Source organism: Bolinopsis microptera, chromosome 4 (genome assembly GCF_026151205.1).
Source record: "Bolinopsis microptera isolate Bmic1 chromosome 4, MBARI_Bmic_1.0, whole genome shotgun sequence".
Taxonomy (NCBI): Eukaryota; Metazoa; Ctenophora; class Tentaculata; order Lobata; family Bolinopsidae; genus Bolinopsis; species Bolinopsis microptera.
The window spans coordinates 14,083,408-14,106,066 of NC_087075.1; the positions used below are offsets into that span (position 1 = coordinate 14,083,408).

Below are 22,659 nucleotides of genomic sequence, written 5' to 3' on the forward strand. Positions count from 1 at the left end.
CTTAAAAGCAGTGTTTATAATTCAATTTATTATTATTATTATTAGAACAACAGCATTCTCTGAGACTAAGATATTTGGCAGCCGTAATATCAACAGTAATTTAAAGATGTTTGTAAAGATGTTTGTAATTTTTGTTTAAAAAATCTGTCATTTGATCATGATTCACCCAAACATAATATATATACTAAATGCAATCTTACACCTTGGACTTTTTTATAAACCAATATTAACATAATATTATATGCACAATATATATATTATATGCGCAATATGCTAAGTTTACGATACTGCTGAAGCAACACATAATCAAATAATCAGTAACCCGGCACTATGACATAATATTGAATTACGACATCCGTGACCCTCCCTTGTACCCCTACCCGCTGAAGATTCAATTGACGTATTAAACGTATCCCTCCTCTGTAGAAATTAGGGTGGAAGCTGCGTGTGTAGGGTGACGCAGCAAGCTCTAGCGATATCATACAGCCCGGTATATAAATAATATCCAAACTACGGGAGGGATGTAATTAGAGAAGGTTTGTCAGACCCACAGGAATTTAGAATGTTGCTTGATATTTCGTTGAGTTTGTTTGCGCTCCTCTGTCTTTGTGAGAGTGGTCATTATACCCTCGAGAATAAGACAGGTGATGGCAGTCTTGGAGCTGATGGCAGCCTCGGGAATATGGTGTTTCCGGAGGGAGCAGGTCTGGAGAGCTTGTCACTGATTATTGAACGGGCAAATCAATCCTTCATTAGGATGAAATCCATATCTACTGAGGCGGACAAAGCTGCCTCAGAAATGGAAGAGCTGATTAATATCCTGCAGAAATTCCGTGTTAAGGATGGAAGTACCGGTGTAGCTACTCCTACAGAGTCTGATTATCCTTCAACCCAGCTACCTCTTGAAGAAGATGTTAGCTCTTCAGGGCAACTTCCCGAGTCGACTACAGATGAATCAGAAGAGGAAGCTGAGGATGAAAATTATTCAGAGTCTGATTATCCTTCAACCCAGCTACCTCTTGAAGAAGATGTTACCTCTTCAGGGCAACTTCCCGAGTCGACTACAGATGAATCAGAAGAGGAAGCAGAGGATACAAATTATTCAGAGTCCGATTATCCTTCAACCCAGCTACCCCCTGAGGAAGATATTACCTCTTCAGGACAACTTCCTGAGTCGACTACAGATGAATCAGAAGAGGAAGCTGAGGATGGAACCCCCTACACAACCCGCCCCGAAGGATCAACCGAACCGCTAACTGTGTTCCCAGAAGCGGATGATCAAGCGCTACCGTTTAACTGCCATTATAATTTTACCAGCCAACAAATCCCCGGAAATCCTAAATCAACTTGTGCTACTTGGTTGTTAGATAACTATCATAAACATAAAGAGGGTTGGAGATCTTGTCACGATGCTGATTATCATCGTTATGATGAAAGTGGGTTGTTTGAAAAAAGTAAGTTACTTTTTTAGTTGTTATGAATGTTATCTACCTTCATTTTTTTTTGGATTTGCGTTTGAAAATTGTTATGTTCATGGAAATATTAGTTTAAAACATGGACATAAGATTGAGTATATAAAATAAAAGCTTAGTGATCGATTCCTCCTTCAGTACTTGTTTCAAATAATTTAAAATATTTCAAATTTTTTAAATGATCTAATTTTGAAATTATTTCAGCAACGTGTTCCGACTACACCAGTCAATGTGGAAGCGATCAGACCGACAAGGCTTGCTGTGCAATGGTGTTATGTGAGATTCAAAGAGTTACCTTTTTTTATCAAGGGCCCAATAAAAAAATAGAAGAAGCTGAGGAAGACGAGGAGGGAACTGAACCTGAGGAAGGACCCCATGATTTAGCTACGGGTGCTTGCCAGGATCGATATCATCATAATCTTGATAACGCCTGCGTCAAATGGATGTTTGAACACTATCATTTGGTCAAGACTCGGTTTCGTTGGCAGAGGTGCTCGGAGTTTGACTACAGTAAACATAGTAAAAGTAAGTTACAAGAATACTGTTTTAAACAAGTAGTAAAGCTTTGTAATTAGAATGAAAATGTGATTAAGTTAAGTCGTTAAAAGTTTAAGGACATTAATAACTTTGTTTAAATCTTTAATTCAATTTCTGGATTGTCTGTAACCTTCTTGATATTGTTTGTACTGGGGTTTCACTACGTTACGTCTGAATTTCAGCTTGCTCCTCAACTCTAAAAACTGTGTTTAACATTTTTCTCTTCTCAGAGGGGTGCGGTAAGCTGAAAAGACAATGCGAAAAAGCTGAAGCGAAGCAGCAGAGCTCTGCAAACGAGCTCTGCTGTGCGTCCATAAACTGCTACGGTAGGAGGAGGCATTTTCTGAGACTGAGCGGTTGAAGAACTTGATAACTCGTGACGGCATCACATTTCATATGACGTCATATCTTTTCACTTGACGTCATATCTCATCACGTGACGTCACTTCTATTCACGTGACCTCATCACATCCATATGGACATTATTGTGGACGATAAAAAGATCTGGGATTTTTATATTTTGTTGTCGAATGTTGAGGAAGCAGAAAATAAACTTGAGGGGGCTCTGATAATTGTTAAATCAATTGTAGCTGTTTCCCTGGTTTATCTTATAATTAAAACGGACATGAATTGTGAAGGGACACATAAAATTTGGCAGATTTAACTGTTATCATTATCTTTAGCCAGCTGGCCTTTACTCCTTCCTCTTCTCATTTTCTGGACAGCCGAACTGGTAATTCATAATCTGGAGATAATATTATTTATAGACTTATTATTATAGAATGTTAACATAATATAATACTCTGTTACAAAATTATTGTTTTTATCTTCTCGAAGTTTCTCTTTATATGGTAGCTTAATTTCAGTATTATATACTTTTCACAGTTGATTCGTTAGGATTCATGTGAGAGTATTTCATCATTTATCTCGAACTTTTAACATTTTTTTAAATGAAATAATTATCAGTTTTAAATGTAACAGCTCGCAAACTGCAATGTTTTCCCAATTCTGCAGTAAATTTTACGGTGTCGATATGTCTTTCACGATGGTTCATTGCAGGTAAACATTGTGTCCTTATTAGATTTAAGCTTCAGGAATAAAATATGAGATAAATAACGTTGTTCGTTAATTAAATTACCAATTGAGCCGAGGTTGTATTTTTAGAAAAACACTGACTGAAGGGTATAACGGGTTTGGAGTGCTGGTAATTTGTGTTCTTGAATCATGAGTTTAAATTAATCAAACTTTAATTATTGTTCAGATCTTTATGTATTGGATTAACTTGTAGATTTCGTATATTTATCCGCAAATGTATACGCTGTTTCTGATTTAATGTGAAAAACGCGATTATTATTCATGAAAGACGTAAATATATGATAAAAGTGCAGCATTTTAGAAATCAAATTATCCATCAACCTCAAACATCAAATTTCATGGATATTGTCAATCCTCTAAAACGTACTCCGAATTGTAATAATATTTTACTTAGAAGCATATTGATATTAATGCCCACACGCTTTAATGGAAAACACGTACATTCGGAAGGCCCACTGATAAAAATGCTACAGAACGAAATTAAAGTGAACTATAAATTAGCTCAACTTTATACTAACGTACTTACAACTAAACATATTAACAGAATCCAATTTTTGGAACGCCTATTAGGTACACTGCAATCGGGCTGGGGCTTTTATTGCGCTGTCGGACCGGAAACATCCGACCATCCGGGTATCGATCGAATATCATGTTTCCGGAATTTGCCGGGAACGGTTGTTGAGAAAAAAAGGAAATTAAGACTGCCAGAAATCGACGTAGATTTTCCTTTTCCTTCCTGGCCTCAACTATTAGTATTATATATTTGACCAAAACCCATAATCATGGGTAGAGTGAACCGCTGCCAGTGTCTCTCTTTTTGAAACAAAAGGAAATGATATTAATTTGAGGAACCGTCCGCAAATGCAAATTGATACCGAGAATGAAATCGGTCGCTCGCTTTTCCCATTCAATAAGCTTTATTACAATTCGTAAGCCGTGAATGAATGGGAAAAGCGAGCGACCGATTTCATTCTCGGTATCAATTTGCATTTGCGGACGGTTCCTCAAATTAATATCATTTCCTTTTGTTTCAAAAAGAGAGACACTGGCAGCGGTTCACTCTACCCATGATTATGGGTTTTGGTCAAATATCATCTCTTTTTGATTATAATGTCAGGATAATTTACACAGTCGAAACTTCATTAATAAGGAGGTAATTTCAACGATTTTGAAATTTTACCTTTGAAAACGTTTCCTTGTGTTCAGGTAGGTTTATCTGTCGATAACAGACTGAATATGGCACTTTTTACTCATTCAAGTTGGCATTTAATTCATATATAATGCCATTTAAATATCGTGGGAAAGCAGAATATATTCGAAATCACGAATGAGCAAAAATCTCACCTTTCGCACGTGCAAACTTTGAGCGGACGTTGCGTGCGCATACAATATTGAATCACCATAAATTTTTGCATAGTGGTATTTAATATATAGTTTGATAAGCATGCAAAGTTTCAGAAGATTTCAAAAATAACTTGGATCACAACGGGACTCCAAAGTTGATAAAAATTGTGAAAATAACAATTTTCAGTGATTTTAGCTATTTTAAATCAATTTGGGCGTGTCCCCACGTGTGCAACTTTTCGATTTTGAACTTTAAAACTAGCCTATAACACAATTTAGACCTTTCAGAAGCAAAATTGAGCTCCACAACCCAACAGATGGCCCAACATCAGAGAATACTAATTCACAACTTTTGTATTTTTATAAAATTATTCTTCAAAAAAGCACTAACTTCAATAGCGAATATCTTGATGAAGGAGTAAGGTAGGAAAATTTTCCGGTAGATTTTCAGAATGCTTGAACAATTATCTAAGGTAAAAATGTCCTCAGATTTTGAATAAAATTACTCCTTAATGGTGTAAAATCGATTTGAAAAGTTGTTATTTCGTCAAAAATCAAGTTTTAAAAACACTTAAATTGATGACGTCATCAAGTGATGATGATGACGATAAATTATTTTTCAATATAAAGTAAACTGAAGTATAAACGATTATCTTTAAAACCTGTGGTTCGAAATGACTGAATCTTTTATACTTTTGAATCTACGGACACTTAAATGTAGGCTACAATTGACTGCAAAAAGCGTCTATATATCATATATATGCTTCACGACAATCTGTTGTAAAACAGGGGTTCCAGAAAACCCACTTCCCAATACTTCTGAAACATGAAATTTTTTTTACAGTCGATTTGGACAAGGTCTAGACGCCCTGCAAAGTTTCAGATGTCTAACTCAATTTTAACATGGTTTTTAAGGCACCTGAATATGGCGATTTTGGGTTTTTTACCTAATTTCGTATAACATGCTGGCGCGTATTTTGCGCAAATTTCTTAAAAACCTCCACATAACTATTTCTTATTCCTGTCATCTTTAACATTGATTTAGAATGTTTTTTACTTAAATATACCTGCTGAACTACTTTCGATGAGTCTTAATGCCTGGAAAACAATAAAGGGGATATAATAGTATAGGGGGTAAATAGTGTTGTGAATATAAGGGCAACGGTTATGCTTGCCAGCATTGTGATAATTTTTTAAAATATATATATTAAAATTAAAAATACGGAAATGTAATATTTTTCGTTTAATTTATCAAGGAAAAATATTCAAATGAACAGAAGGATTTCCGCATTCTGCCGTATAACAATATGAGCCGATTACAAATGGGATGTCCCCGGGTCAGTCCATTAACATTGGACAAAGATAATGTTGATGGGTATGGGTATGAATCAGAATATGTAAAGGAAATGGCACAACTATGGATAAAATAATTTGGAATCTTAGCTTTAAGTTAAAGTTACGTTATCGGACGTTATCCGACCAGATAAAACTTTGAACGAACATTAAAATGAACGCTTGAAGACATTCATTTAATGTATTTAATTTAACTATTAGATCACAATGCTGGCAAGCATTACCGTCGCCCTTATATTCACAATACTATTTACCCCCTATACTAGTATATCCCCTATTTATTGTTTTCCAGGCATTAAGACTCATCGAAAGTAGTTCAGCAGGCATTTTTAAGTTCAAAACATTCTAATTCAATGTTAAAGATGACAGGAATAAGAAATAGTTATGTGGAGGTTTTTAAGAAATTTGCGCAAAATACGCGCCAGCATGTTATACGAAATTAGGTAAAAAACCCAAAATCGCCATATTCAGGTGCCTTAAAAACCATGTTAAAATTGAGTTAGAGATATGAAACTTTGCAGGGCGTCTAGACCTTGTCCAAATCGACTGTAAAAAAAATTTCATGTTTCAGGAGTATCGTGAAGTGGGTTTTCTGGAACCCCTGTTTTACAACAGATTGTCGTGAAGTATATCTATCTATCTATCTATCTATGTATAGACGCTTTTGCAGTCAATTATAGCCTACATTTAAGTGTCCGTAGATTCAAAAGTATAAAAGATACAATCATTTCGAACCACAGGTCTTGAAGATAATCGTTTACACTCCAGTTTCCATTATATTAAAAAATAATTTAACGTCATTTAACGGCTTAGTGGCTCAGTTGGTTAATCCGCCTGGTATTGCTTGAGGTACCAGGTTCGATTCCCGACTCTGTCACTAGCCGTGGGGTGAGCGTCGTCGACGCTCAGCTAAGGATCCTGAGTGGTCTATGCAGCCCCCCGGTCCACTCAGCCAAATACTCGAGAAATCGGGTGTGAGGGTTAAATGAGGAGCTGCCCATTGCAGCAAAGTCTCGGGCGAAGAAAGTATGGTACACACTACCTTAACCGTCACTGGCCTAATGTATAATTGAATCCTTCGGCTTCCTGTAATTGGCTGGTTACACACTTGTGTAACAATGTGGCTGTTGGAATGTCCGAAGTAAAATAAGTGTTGAGATAAAAAAATCATCACTTGATGACGTCATCAAGTTAAGTGTTTTAAAAACTTGGTTTTTAACAAAATAACAACTTTTCAAATCGATTTTAAACCATTAAGGAGTAATTTTATTCAAAATCTGAGGATATTTTCATCTTAAATAATTGTTCAAGCATTCTGAAAATCTACCGGAAAATTTTCTTACCTTGCTCCTTCATAAAGATATTCGCTATTGAAGTTAGTGCTTTTTTGAAGAATAATTTTATAAAAATACAAAAGTTGTGAATTAGTATTCTCTGGTGTTGGGCCATCCCTTGGGTTGTGGATCTCGATTGTGCTTCCTAAAGGTCTAAATTGTGTTATAGGCTAGTTTTAAAGTTGAAAATCGAAAAGTTGCACACGTGTGGACACGCCCAAATTGATAGAAAATTGCTAAAATTATTGAAAATTGCTGTTTTCACCATTTTTATCAACTTTGGAGTCCCGTTGTGATCCAAGTTCTATATGAAATCTTCTGAAATTTTGCATGCTTATTAAATTATATATAAAATACTGCTATGCAAAAATTTACGGTGATTCAATATTGTATGCGCACGCAACGTCCGCTCAAAGTTTGCACGTGCGAAAGGTGAGAATTTTGCTCATTCGTGATTTCGAATAAATTCTGCTTTCCCGCGATATTTAAATGGAATTATATATGAATTTAATGCCAACTTGAATGAGTAAAAAGTGCCATATTCAGTCAGGTAAAATTTCGAAATCGATGAAATTACCTCCTAATTATTAATATAAATATTAATGAAGTTATGAGTTTACATTTCGGCTTTGTAAATTATCCTGACATTATAATCAAAAAGAGATGATATTTGACCAAAACCCATAATCAAGGGTAGAGTGTACCGCTGCCAGTGTCTCTCTTTTCCAAACAAAAGGAAATGATATTAATTTGAATAACCGTCCGCAAATGCAAATTGATACCGAGAATGAAATCGGTCGCTCGCTTTTTCCATTCGATCACGGCTTACGAATTGTAATTGGTAATAAAGCTTATTGATTAGAAAAAGCGAGCGACCGATTTCATTCTCGGTATCAATTTGCATTTGCGGACGGTTATTCAAATTAATATCATTTCCTTTTGTTTGGAAAAGAGAGACACTGGCAGCGGTACACTCTACCCATGATTATGGGTTTTGGTCAAATATTTATATACATATAGGTATATATGCCTATATAGATTGTAGGTATATATATACCTTTTCTGACTTTATTTGAACGAACAAAATGAACGCTAGGGCCTCCAGCGTCCAATAAATGTCCGTTCAAATAAAGTCCGGTAAGGTATTATACATTACCGATTAATTAAATTACTAGACGGTCCTTGCACGGTTATTATAATTATGTATAATCCGGTCAAGGTGTCGAGTCACTTTCTTCATTCTTGGACCAGTCAAGTAATCAGTTTTAATTCAAATAATTTTAAAGTTGGTCCAGCACAAGTTCCTCAAATTATATTATCGAGTTCAGCGACATCTATAATATCATTATCCATTTTCATGATTTTATTACGTACTTTTCTTATAAAGCAAATATACGTGACAAATGTTGTGAAGAGTGCGGTGACAAGTACAGATATTCCTCCCACTATCCATGGCAGATCGTCTTTTATTCCAGAAGTTTCTGAAGTATTTTTGTCACAAGGTATCATGTATCATAATTGATCATAATATTTAAAGTTTTTGGGCAATTTATGGTGGCTCATATCATTATAACTATCCAGGAGGCAGGATTGTAAAAATAATAGAGAAATTTACTGTTTTAACTTTTAGCAACTATGTCTATATAACTGTATATAATAAGCTACTATAATAACCGTATAACTAACCATCACTACAGAGTGGTTCCTTTATATATCCAAGTTGCCCATCTCTTCCACATGTCACGCTGTCACTTCCTTTGTGTTCATATCCCTCTTCGCAGCTCAAATACAGTACCGTCCCAACGTCGAGTGGAAATTCTTTATCAGTTGTTAATATGTTATTCCAGAAGGGCTTTAAGCCCGTGCATTTCACTGAGGATAAAAGAAGTAGTTTATTATCATATTGAATAAATGACAAGGACGGGGACGGGGACGGGGACGGGGACGGGGACGGGGACGGGGACGAGGACGGGGACGGGGACGGGGACGGGGACGGGGACGGGGACGGGGACGGGGACGGGGACGGGGACGGGGACGGGGACGGGGACGGGGACGGGGACGGGGACGGGGACGGGGACGGGGACGGGGACGGGGACGGGGACGGGGACGGGGACGGGGACGGGGACGGGGACGGGGACGGGGACGGGGACGGGGACGGGGACGGGGACGGGGACGGGGACGGGGACGGGGACGGGGACGGGGACGGGGACGGGGACGGGGACGGGGACGGGGACGGGGACGGGGACGGGGACGGGGACGGGGACGGGGACGGGGACGGGGACGGGGACGGGGACGGGGACGGGGACGGGGACGGGGACGGGGACGGGGACGGCCGTCAGTTTCACCATTCACTGTTTCAGATATGTCCACGCCATTTATTTCGACATTTATCATCGCCGTTTGCTTCTTCCCAGATATTTTAGTTTCAAGTTACTATACTCTATATTTGTAATTTTAAGATTATTATCCGTGAAACAGAAGTGTATCAGTATATATAATAAAGGAATTTACTGTTTTAGTTACTATAACTAACCCTTACTACAGAATGGTTCGATCGCATATCCGAGTTGTCCATCTCTTTCGCATGTTGCACTATGAGATCCTTTGTGTTCATATCCCTCTTCGCAGCTCAGATTCAATTGCAGTTCCGTCCCAACGTCAACAGGAAATTCTTTATCAGTTGTTATATTGTCCCAGAAGGGATTTAAACCCGAACATATTACTGAAGATAAAAGAAATATTTTACCACCACATTGTATAAATATAGACGAAAACCCTAATCCATAGTTTTTATTAGCCAATGTTACTATGTACTAGTTAATATTTCGAATTCTAGTTACTATTTATACGTATTCTAGTTACTATCACGTTTTCTAGATACAATATGAATAACGCATAGTAATTAATTAATTTAAATTACCTGGACGTGGTTTATACTCTCTGTAAAAATGAGAGGCTTTGTCGAAGGACTCAAATTCAATGTACGCTGTGTCTTTGGTCCAGTACTCGCTCCAGAACTTCCCACACGAGGAGTGTGTCAAGAGAACTCTCACCACTTCCTTGTCATTACAGTGTATAACTACACTCACACTCGAGCTGGAGATGTGTTCTTTTGTAATCCTGAAAACCTTTAAACCACTACCTGATGGCAAGGGATTTGGGAAATAAGTCTTGTCTAAGTCGCACCTGGGGAGGTGGTAGGTGGGGTAGGGTGTCAAGGAAATCACGACTCCTCCTGCCAAGCTCATTTGAGAGGAAAAGAACACTGCCACCTCATCTCCACTTCCCACAAGACTTGCAGTACTTATTTCAAGGGGGGTAGATTCAAGGTGGAATGGTAGGTTCTCGTTCCGTGTTACGTATCTCCACCCTGTTGGTTACTCAATTAAACCAACTGACAGGTTATTAAGTGACTAATACGCTCAGATAGTAATATAATTTATAATTGTAGTGTCATAACTGAATTTTGTTTCCGTGAACAAAATCAAAAGCATTTATAAAGTATCTTGTGATGATCAATGCCCAATTTACTAAACAAAACACTATAGCGTTACAAACCCCCACCCCCCCCCCCCCCCCCGGGCCCCGCCCTCGGACTTCTAACCTTCGTCAGTATCGAAGCTGTCTTTGCCTTCAGAACTGCTGACATCGCTATTTTTATCATCACCGCTTGTTTCTAATGAGAGAATTCGGTTTAATGAAGGAATTCTGTTTGAGGCTGAACAAAACTCTTACTTTAAAACGGGGTAATCCCATTAAATGTATGGGAGGAGATAGATTTTGAACTACGAAAAATTAACATTATGGGCAAATGACGATCCAAAAGTCTGGGGGCGCCAAAAGTCTAAAATATTCGACAAGAATCCTACAAAGTAACAGGTCTCAAATAGTTAAATACCAACGTATGTAATTGTAACGTTATACTTTTGACCCACCCTGTAGCTTAAGCAACTTGGACCAATAAAGGTTAGTATTTTATATGTTTTGGACCAATACAACTCATTCCAACCATTTATGATTCGGAGTTCGGACTTTGTGAAACATAACTGTTTCAATTTGGTTCGGGATATAAGGAGGCTTCACTGTGTACTTTACTGGATGCTAATAATTATACTGAATAATGCATGGTGATTTATTTTAATAACCTGGTGATTGAGCCTCTCTGTAATAATTTGAGACAGTGTCAGAGAAATCAAACTCGATAAATGCCGTCTCTTTGTTCCAGTACTCGCTCCACCTACTGTTACCGCACCAGGAGTCTGATAGTACCACATCTACCACTTCCTTGTTATTGCATTCTATTTTCACCCTGACACCTAGTGAACTGCGTGTCAGGGTGATCCTCCATGTCTTGTCAGTATCTGAGGATAGTTTAACTGGAAAGTCAGTGTAGGCTGGCAAGAGGCTACACCAGGGCAATCTGTACTGAGGTGTATACGATGACAAAGAGATGATCACTCCCCCTGATATTTGACGTCGAGAGGTTCTGAAATTCACTTTCAATTCCCAACTTTTAATCAGACTATAAGTGCTTATCTCAAGTGGAATAGACTCCAGGTCGAATGATCTGTATTCGCCAAGTATTACTGACGTCCATGAGCCCGCAGTAGTCAGTTTATCTTCTGAAAGTTGATAGTTTAAGGACATTGTTGGTTAATAAGATTTACTAAAAAACAGTCCAGTCTCTTGGTCTTTGGTAAGTCTTTCAAGATACAACCTGTAGTTACTTCAATTTATATTGATTAAATTAACCTGGAAATGGAGCCTCTCTATAATAGCGTGAGGCGCTGTCCTCGGTGTCGAATTTGATATACGCTGTCTCATGGTTTAACACGTCCTTGTCGGCCGTAGTACATGAGGACATGGGCACGTTAGCCACCTCCACTTCATTACAGTGTATGATTAACGTGGTTCCGTGAATCTTCTCTAAGGTTATCCTCCAAATACTTTCAGGATTTGAGGGCAGAGCAGTTGAAAACTCATTTTCAGACTGAGTGCACATGGGAAGACGGTAAAAGGGGGTTCGTGCGAATGCGAAGATGATTTCAACTACTCCTGTTTGTGTGCCGTCAGAAGACAAGAACAATACTATCACCGTTTGTTTCATTTTCAGCGCCTTATTTGTGAAGATTTCAATGGGAACAGACTCAAGTTTGAAGGGTATGATCCTGTCACGTTCAACTGCTTCCCAACCTGTTATAATCAGTTTATAAATATCATGTCGAATAGGGCTAGGTTACACGAGGCAAATTAATAATTATCTTTAATTACCACTACCACTAGTTGTATACTACTATTATAATAACAACCATGATGTATATACAAATAAATCTTAACTGACTAAAACAAAATTGAAATAAAATGTACCTGATTTGGTCTCCTTTCTATAATTATCTGATGCTGTGTCCCTCAAGTCAAACTCGATAAACGCTATTTTCTTCTTCCAGAACTCTTCCCAGTCACTATCATTGCAGTAATTGCGTAGCTGGACGTTCCACACCTCAAAGCTATTGCAGTAAACAACCAGCCTGACACCTCGACTCCTTGATACAGTAATCCTCCAAACCTGAATTTGTTTCGTTAGGTTCATAATATAATGAGCTCAAAGTACCCGTTTCTTGGCCATCCCAATTATTTTATTCAGGAATCATTCAAAATTTCATTTTTAGTACGAGATTGGGGACGGTTCTACAAACAAACTTACAAACAAAAATCCCCCTCACCTTGTAGCTATTGGAGGACAGTGTGGTTATAGAAGAGATCTGGGCTTCACTGCAATGGTGGAGGTAAAGAGATCGGCTAGAGAGCTGAATGCTGATTCCTCCTAGTTCGTGTCCTTGAGAAGAAAAGAAATTCACCTTCACCTTGTCCTCACTTTCCAGCAGACCATGACTGTTTATTTTGAGGGGAACAAACTCGAGTTGGAGGGGAATCTGCTCGCCACGTATCACTGGTTTCCAGCTTCCTAGTGTGGTGAGCTTGTGAATACCAACTATAACATATTCATATAACATATTCTCAATATAACATATTCATATAACATATTCTCAATATAACATATTCATAACATATTCACACTATAACATATTCATAACCATTAAATCAAATTTCTGTAGACTCCCTTGGAGACTATCCTTGTTTCAAATCGATGGTTTGTTGGTTTATAACCTACAGATGGGCGCTTTCCAACCTCCTACTTTGGAGCTGTAGTCAACTATAACAGGTCATTTAGAAATTAGCGATCTTTCATCTTATATAAGGAACAACGTTACCCTTTCTTAGTCTGTTGTTGTAGAAAGTGTACAGTATACTTATATATAAGTATACTGTACACTTTCTACAACAAATGTATAGCGTATACTAAGTATTTTATTGTACAATAGATACTATAGTATCTATTGTACAATAAAATACTTAGTATACGCTATACATTTAATACACTATGCACTGAATGTACAGTACCAAGTTTACAGTCTAACAACAAGTTTAAAAAAATGAACGAGGAAAGGAAAAAGAACTAACCATGATTTTTATAACAGGTTGGTCTCGCTGCATATTCAAGTGGCTTGTATTTGAAGTTGCTACATTTAACTTTGTGGTCCCCGCTCAGTTCATATCCCGTTTGGCAGGTCAGAGTCAGGAACGTTCCAACAATCATAGAAAAATTGTCGTATGCTACCACATGCTTCCATTGGCTTTCGAGACCAGTGCAAATCTGATCGTGGTAAAGCGTATGATCTGAAGAGAAATAGCGCAGTTGGGAAACTATTTGTGTAAATGTAATCAGGGATGTTCTGGTGAGATGCTATAATTCAGTCATTCAATTTAAAGATTTCGTGTATTTTAACGCACGGTTAAAGTGGAAAACAAATTTAGTTTAAACAAACCTCTACATTCATACTCATCTCCTCCATCAGTGCAGTCTATAACTCTGTCACAATATAAAGGTTGTGGGACACATTTACCATTCGCATATTTACAATGTGTCCTACCACACTCTGATTAAAAAAGCAAATCAAAAGTTAGTTTTCCAGTGATTACAACACTAAATACAGAGACCCGAATGGGGGGGGGGGGGGGGGGGGGGGAATTCAAGTAGCTCTGACCAAAAAACTAGCTGAGCTTCTTTTGTATTTTGAAACAGATTCTTGATGCTTATTATATATCATCTATTGAGTCCAATTCATGGTTTGTAAAGTCGCAAAATCTGTTAATCTGTAGCAAAAACAGGATATTTTCAGTGTCTGCAGGGCACCGGAAAGCTATGCCCATATTTGATCGGAGCTTGTTCTATAGGTACCTCTTTTCACAGAAAAGAAAGGTATAAAACGTGTATCAAATTGCTTTTGCAGTTGTAGCTTTTTCCAAAAATTCACAACTCAGCCAATATTTGAGAACTTCAAGTAGAACCTTTATGAATCATGATTTTGCAAGGCATGTAATGGATGATTTAACGTTCACATTATAATTTATATTTGAGCCATAATTTGAACCCAATATGTGCATATTGCATATATGCCCCGCGGGAACCAGTGGGAGCCCGGAGTCCACAACCCCTTACATTTGTGGTCACTAGCCCATGTTTATTGGGCACAAACGGTTTGGCACAGTCAAACAAAGATTTAGTTCAAACAAACCGTAACATTCTTCCTCGTCAGATCCGTCATCACAGTCTCTTATTCCGTCACAAAGCCATTTTTCTAGGATACAACCGTCACCTTCTGGACAATCTATGAAATTGTAGCCAGGAAATTTTACTGCACATTCTCCGCCTGCAAATTGTAACTCATCATTTATAGTGCCGAGTACTGCCTCCTATCATCAATTTTCGATGGATGCGAACATCGAACGACCGGTTACATACATTTCGATATCATTTCGTGTTTGGGTAACGGCAATTTTAAAGTGCCATTCCGTTTTGTTTGGAAAGAGGAGATCCTGTCACTCACATGGCGACGGTAAATTTTACTCAAAAGTTTACTCGTTTACCAGTAAAAATGTTGATAAAATTTAATCCGATGGTATTGTAATTTGATTTGACCGAAATTAAAAAGTATGCGTATCATGAACAATAAGTTTGTAATGGACCTTGAATACTTTTGGGAAACAATTTCGACGAACTTTGACTTTGACGGACATTAAACGGTCAAACTTTATTTGAACGGACATTAAAATGAATGCTAGGGCCTCCAGCTTCCAATTTATGTCTAGATTATAAAGGCTCTGGTAATAGTTTATTTTTACAATATTCTAATTAATTAATTATTACACGACGTTCATGTTTATATAATTATAATTGAGTTCAACAGCCGCCAAATAAAACTATAAGCCGGGATCCTATAGTCTATACCATGCACCTATTCTCATGTTTTTAACATGCAAATAATAATTAATAACTCTCGTGAGTCCTTTGAACACGTCAACATACCAAAAACAAAGTTAAGTTCAGAAAGTTATAATGAAATTAGATATTACCTTTTTTCATTACATACTTATAGTTATACACTTACTTGTAAAATTTGTTGTTAGTGTAGGCATGATTTCAATCAGACAAAGTATGAAAAAGAAAATCATCGAGCTATCGTATAAGTAATGAATCCTCCTATACACGAAAACATAAATTAACGATCAGAAAAAGAGTAAAATTCGATTCACGATGGTAGCAGGTAGTACTACTATAAGTGCATTCAATGCAATATTAAGCAAATTAACAAAAAGTTTACTTTGTCAGGCAGCCACCTCGACTTCTAGCTTTTGTATAATCACGAAAAGTTGCCCGCTAAATTTAGAGCCCCCTGTCTGTTGTCGCTCGAACGTGACCAACGAGCGCACAGCAACAGATCATGCGGCAGTCACGTGTTAGTGCAAGCCAATGAGCGCACATAACTTTATCATTGGACACCAGCATAGGTAAAATTTACCGATGCTTGTGTCCTATGATATTCGGTTTTTTTGTTTACAGGTCACATGACTGATGAGCGTGTTCTTAACGCCCGATTCCCTACTTTGTTCTTTAAGACCTTATATGCTCATTGTTCAGGCACGAGAATGAAAACAATTTGTCCGTTTCCATTGAAAACATTCAAGCACGGTAGTCGGTACTCAGGATAAGCATTTTGACACGAAGTGATATACTGATATCATTACACTCTCATTACAATATTTATTTTATATAATAAGCAATCATCATGATACAAATATCATGCCAAGGTTTCTTCTAAGACATGCTACAGAATAGCAAAGCCTGCTTGAAGTGGAGCTTTACCGATAGATGAAATTCAACATCTAGCGCTAGATGAGCACTATTTGACGCTAATTAGCGATAACAGATAACTCACTGAGGGTGATATTGAGCTGAGTTGGAGCTCAGGATTTCTTTTGAAAATTTGTGGCAACTTTGCTAGATAACAAGTTTTGAAGAGTATGTAGAGAAGAAAATGCCAGCAGATGAGATCACTAATAAAAGGAGGAGACAAATGAGAGAAGGCATTACGAGAATAGAAGACAGAAATATGACATTTAATTTTACTGAATTGTAATCCACTATGCTTATATTTTTTGAGCACACCCATCATCTGAAGGATCCTTATGTTCAAGGTTATGAATATAACGTTATATTTATTATCTCCAGTATTGCATTATATGCAGTTTTGTTAAGATTTTTCTGGTGCCCCCTTGGTAAATTTTGTCCAATTCCTAATAGTAATTATTCCTTTCGAGTGATTATATTAATAGAAAGTGATGGATTTATTGTAAGATTATTGTACGCCTTTTGTTTTTCAGAATCCATGGTATCGAAATCTTTTGTTGGATTCATCGAACATAAAGAAAAATTAGAATACAACTCTTATAACTTTATAAGAAAACTGAGCATTCTTTGACTTACCTGGGGACCTCAGGCGTTTGTGTTCATAAACGATTGAAGATAATATGGCCGAATGACCGGCCGATCAGCGCTATCCAGTAAATTACTATAAGTATAAATAAGACTTGTATTCTTTGACTCGTCAGTATCCAAACGTAACCTTAAATTGGACGTAACCGGCCACATTTGCTAGATTGTGATTTACACCCCATCCCAACTATAAATTGACCTCACTTATTGGTCACTTCTCAAAAACTCAGTAAATCTTTGAAATTTCGGCCCCTAAAGAAACGGTAGAAGAGGTTCTATTTGAAACATTTTTCAAACTGTCTCCTTTTATATTTTGATGGTTTTCCGTTTCTCCAAGTTTTCTGCAGAATTGTAAACTCAATATAAATACTTTTTTGCGTAAAATGGCCAACATCCTTCTGTGGGATAATTTCCCCAAGCTTGGCCTTACTTTGAGTGGACTGTTATATTCTAGCTCTGATTGCTGAGTACCGTAGTTTGATTTGACTAAGCCTTGAGATGGCATTGAGACTGATTAATGTGATCATTGTCATAATAAATTTTAATGCAACAAGAATTGTGACCAGTATGAATCTATAGGATTTCTGATGACTTAAAGATTCTTCTATGAAGAAAGATAAGACTATAACATAAGCGTGGTGCTCTAACAGAGAGTAAGGATGCACTAAAGTACAGACAGGGCAGATACCCGCAAATATGTATTCCTGATAATATTAAGGTACAGGTTAACTTCCAGCTGAGATAATCATGTGGTTTCCTGCAACAAATCATAAACTGACTGTCTACAAGTTCGTTACAGCGTGCTGGCTAACAGTACCACAGCAATATAAGTAAGTAGTAGTCCCCCAGGCTAAGTGCTGACTTGGGGCAATATTTCACTCTTCTCGCTGAGCACAATAAGCTCTCAAGGATGAGCATTGTCCAAAAACATCAGCTTAACAGTACCATATTAATAAAAGTTAGTAGAAGTCCTCAACCTCACAATTATTAACAATACTACTGTGTTAACATCTTTACTGGCGTGCAAGTACGAGTACAAGTACAAGTACGATTAATTAGTTATTTAATCAATAGAAGTTAGTAATATAGTCCCCCAGGCTAAGTGCTGACTTGGGAGAATATTTAACCTTACTCAACCCCACAATAAGCTCTCAAGGATGAGCATTGTCCAAAAAGATCAGCCCTGTCATTCTTGTGACCGTTAGCATAGCACATCTTCTCCTCGATAGCACCTGATTTAAAGATAAGTTAGGAAAGTCGAACGAGTGCGCTTCTAAATTTCAGATTACTACACAAATTAATTTGCAAGAATCTGATTGATTTGACTTCTGAAAATAAAGAAATATTAAATAAGTATGCATTGGAGTTTTGAAACATACAAATGATACGATACGTATAGCTTTATAGTTTAAGATGACAGAATTGCTTTAAAAAAATGTGTTAACCGTCTTCAATGTTGGTTTAATTTGATGAGAAACAATTACACAGCTACACTACAATACCATAGAAATTATTTGTTTATCATCCTTTCAAAAGTACTTTACTTGGTAGCAAGGCTTTATGATAGTTCATCTGTTTTCCAAAACATTGTAAAATAAATATATATACTTGTTTTTAATATAAACACTCATTTTTCCGTATAGCCTACATCCTTCTGTGAGATAATTTCCCGAAGCTCGACCTTAATTTGAGTGGACTGTTATATTCTAGCTCTGATTGCTGAGTACCGTAGTTTGATTTGACTAAGCCTCGAGATGACATTGGGACTGATTAATGTGATCATTGTCATAATACATTTTAATGCAACAAGAATTGTGACCAGACTGAATCTATAGGATTTATGATGACTTAAAGATTCTTCTATGAAGAAAGATAAGACTATAACATAAGCGTGATGCTCCAACAAAGAGTTAGGATGCACTAAAGTACAGACAGGGCAGATACCCACAAATTTGTATTCCTGATAATCTTAAATTACAGGTTAACTTCCAACTCAGATAATCATGTGGTTTCCTGCAACAAATCACAAACTGACTGTCTACAAGATCGTTACAGCGTACTGGCTACCAGGTACCACAGCAATGGAAGTTTGTAGTGGTCCCAAGCTCGGCCTTAATTTGAGTGGACTGTTATATTCTAGCTCTGATTGCTGAGTACTGCAGTTTGATTTGACCAAGCCCTGAGATGGCATTGAGACTGATTAATGTGATCATTGTCATAATAAATTTTAATGCAACAAGAATTGTGACCGGACTGAATCTATAGGATTTCTGATGACTTAAAGATTCTTCTATGAAGAAAGATAAGACTATAGCATAAGCGTGGTGCTCTAACAGAGAGTTAGGATGCACTAAAGTACAGACAGGGCAGATACCCACAAATATGTATTCCTGATAATATTAAGGTACAGGTTAACTTCCAGCTGAGATAATCATGTGGTTTCCTGCAACAAATCACAAACTGACTGTCTACAAGTTTGTTACAGCGTACTGGCTAACAGGTACCACAGCAATAGAAGTTATTAGTGGTCCCCGCAAGTGGAGCACAATTAGCTCTCAAGGATGAGCATTGTTCAAAAATATCAGCCCTGTCATTCTTGTGACCGTCAGCATAGCACATCTTCTCTTCTGTAGCACCTGGTTAAAAGATAAGTTAGGAAAATCGGACGCGGACGAGTGCACTTCTCAATTTCAGATTACTACTCAGATTAATTTGCAAGAATCTGATTGATTTGACTTCTGAAAATAAAGAAATATTGGAGTCTGCATTGGAGTTTTGAAACATACAAATGATACGATACTTATAATTTAAGATGACAGAATTGCTTTTAAAAATGTGTTAACCGTTTTCAGCTAGGGGTGATGGGGTGTTGAGGTGATTATATTTGATGGAGTGGTGTTAATGTTGGTTTAATTTAATGAGAAACAATTACACATGTTACACTACAATACCATAGAAATTATTTGTTTGTCATCCTTTAATAAGTACTTTACTTGGTACTTGGTAGCAAGGCTTTATGATAGTTCATTTGGTTTCCAAAACCTTGTAACATATGGTGTAGCTCGTTGGGATAGTATAGGAATTCTAGCTCCTATAGTTGGGAATGAGGTAGTTGTCTGTTCACAGATCGCCCTCTAAACTTACAAGGAAATATTTCCTGTAGATCCTTGGTATATAAGCAACATTTGACAGAGCCATAGTGTGGAGTGAGCTATGTGCCCATCCTTGGAGAACCCGGTGGATGTCCTTGCTGTGCAGCAGTGTTAAACAAGGAACTGAAACCGAGGGGTCCCATTCAGGCCCTTCACACTTTGTTTCTGTCTAATTCTAATGTACCGTCACAATAGTGACTTTAAATATACTTGTTTTTAATATAAACGCCCATTTTTGCGCAGAATAGCCAACATCCTTCAGTAAAATAATTTCCCCAAGCTCGGCCTTAATTTGAGTGGACTGTATAATTATATTCTAGCTCTGATTGCTGACTGCTGAGTACTGTAGCTCGATTTGATTAAGCCTTGAGATGGCCGGTATGAATCTATAGGATTTCTGATGACTTAAAGATTCTTCTATGAAGAAAGATAAGACTATAACATAAGCGTGGTGCTCTAACAGAGAGTTAAGATGCACTAAAGCTAAAAGCACAGACAGGATAGATACCCACAAATATGTATTCCTGATAATATTAAATTACAGGTTAACTTCCAACTCAGATAATCATGTGGTTTCCTGCAACAAATCACAAACTGACTGTCTACAAGTTCGTTACAGCGTACTGGCTAACAGGTATTACAGTAATGGAAGTTAGTAGTGGTCCCCCAGGTTAAGTGCTGACTTGGGAGATATTTCACTTTTCTCAACCCCACAATAATTAACAATATTACTGTGTTACCATCTTTACTGGCGTGTGATGATTTTGGGGGAGTGTACAAGTACAAGTACGATTAATCATGAGATTTGCTACAAGTAAAACAAACTGACAAACAAAGACCAGAACTTGTACTTTAACTTAAGTGCATATCGAGGGCTACAGTTAAAACGGAGTTAATTTTAAGAAGGTAAATTTTGTGATCACAATTTCTGATCAAGAGGGAAGTATGTGACGTGCAGTGGTAGTTTGAGCTAACGAGAATATTATTTGTTATTGCCGCCGACTCAGTAGATCTATTTTACTTTTTGTTTAGTCTTGTGTATGTTATTTTAAATTTGAAGCTCAAAATTATCATAATTTAGATGGTCGTAGTTCATACTGATGCAGTACAGCAATTCGATGTCAATGATCATAATTAATATCAAAGATTTCGTTGCTGTAATCGTTTTAGAGATCATTTAATCGTGCGCAAATCCTAAATAGTCATGCGCATGTTATATAAAATTGTTGTAAGTTTCGAACTTATTAAAAATATCCACATTGCGAAAGATCCCTTGATTTTCATCGACTCTGACAGATTCATGATAATTGCACTCCTTTATAAAGTAACAAATTACGAGTTTAGACGTCTCACAAATTTAACATTTTGTTGTTAACACTAAACAGTATATTCAATCTATAGACTTTATAATCTTATAAAATATATGTTTAACCTGTCCGGATCACGGACCCGTGCCGGAACAAGAGACCTTAGTATCATATCCTCTAATTTTACTGTTAAACTATTACAATACAACAGGCCAAGAAGAATAATCTGGGAGGTGCCCGAAATCAGCTTAATCACGCAACGTTATGAGTTTAGATGTCTCACAAACTTAACATTTTGTTGTTAATACTAAAAAGTATATTCAATCTATATCTTATAAAATATATGCTTAACGTGTCCGAATCACGGACCAGTACCGGAACAAGAAACCTTAGTGTCCTATCCTCTAACTTTACTGTTATAACTTATTACAATACAACTGGCCAAGAAGAATAATCTGGGAGGTGCCCGAAATCAACTTAATCACGCAACGTCCACGCGTTACTCCCTACTTTCACGCGTTACTCTCAGCTCCTAGTCCTAGCTTCCTAAGACTGTGACTCCATTACTTAAAGGATCTGACTAGCTATCCAGATTAGTCCAGTCATATTAAGTAGATTAATATCTCAGCGCAGTAAAAATGTTCTGTATTATCCTCTCTGTGTTATTGGTATTTGTTGTATGTCCAGGGTTTACTACCGCAGCCAGAGACTCTAAGAGCGATATAGCTCTTAAGTTTGCTTACGATGGAAATAGTTTAATATCGTACAGACCCAACGTTAACTCACTGACAGAAAAGTTTTCTGTTTGTGTGTGGATCCGCAAGTTCCAATCTGGAACTGGTCCTGTGGCGTTCGCGTATAATGGTTGGGAACTAGCGTTGGGAGACAGTGGCTACCACAACTATCTGTTCAGATCCAACAATAATGTGGCCAGCAAGTTCCCCACTGACAATACTTGGTATCTGTACTGCTCAACCTGGAGCCTTGCTTCTAGAACCTTCCGAGTGTACGTGAACGGGCAACAAGTAGGGACCCAGACAACACCCTCCGGGAGAAGGCTGCAAACAGGCGGAACATTACGCTTGGGGAATTATTCACCAAATTCAGGACACCATTTCGGAGGCATGCTTTTTAACTTTAATATGTACTCTAAAGAACTGACGGCTACAG

At 37.4% G+C, this 22,659-nt stretch overlaps 1 protein-coding gene across 1 annotated transcript; it reads left to right on the forward strand.

The window, feature by feature from the left end:
• The first annotated feature begins 441 nt into the window (after positions 1-441).
• On the forward strand, positions 442-3,351 carry LOC134813930 (uncharacterized). Its single transcript, XM_063821868.1, has 3 exons — positions 442-1,454; positions 1,677-1,997; positions 2,240-3,351. Exons 1-3 carry the CDS (start codon positions 563-565, stop codon positions 2,368-2,370), a joined length of 1,344 nt encoding a protein of 447 aa, XP_063677938.1. The 5' UTR covers positions 442-562; the 3' UTR covers positions 2,371-3,351.
• Positions 3,352-22,659: the final 19,308 nt, after the last annotated feature.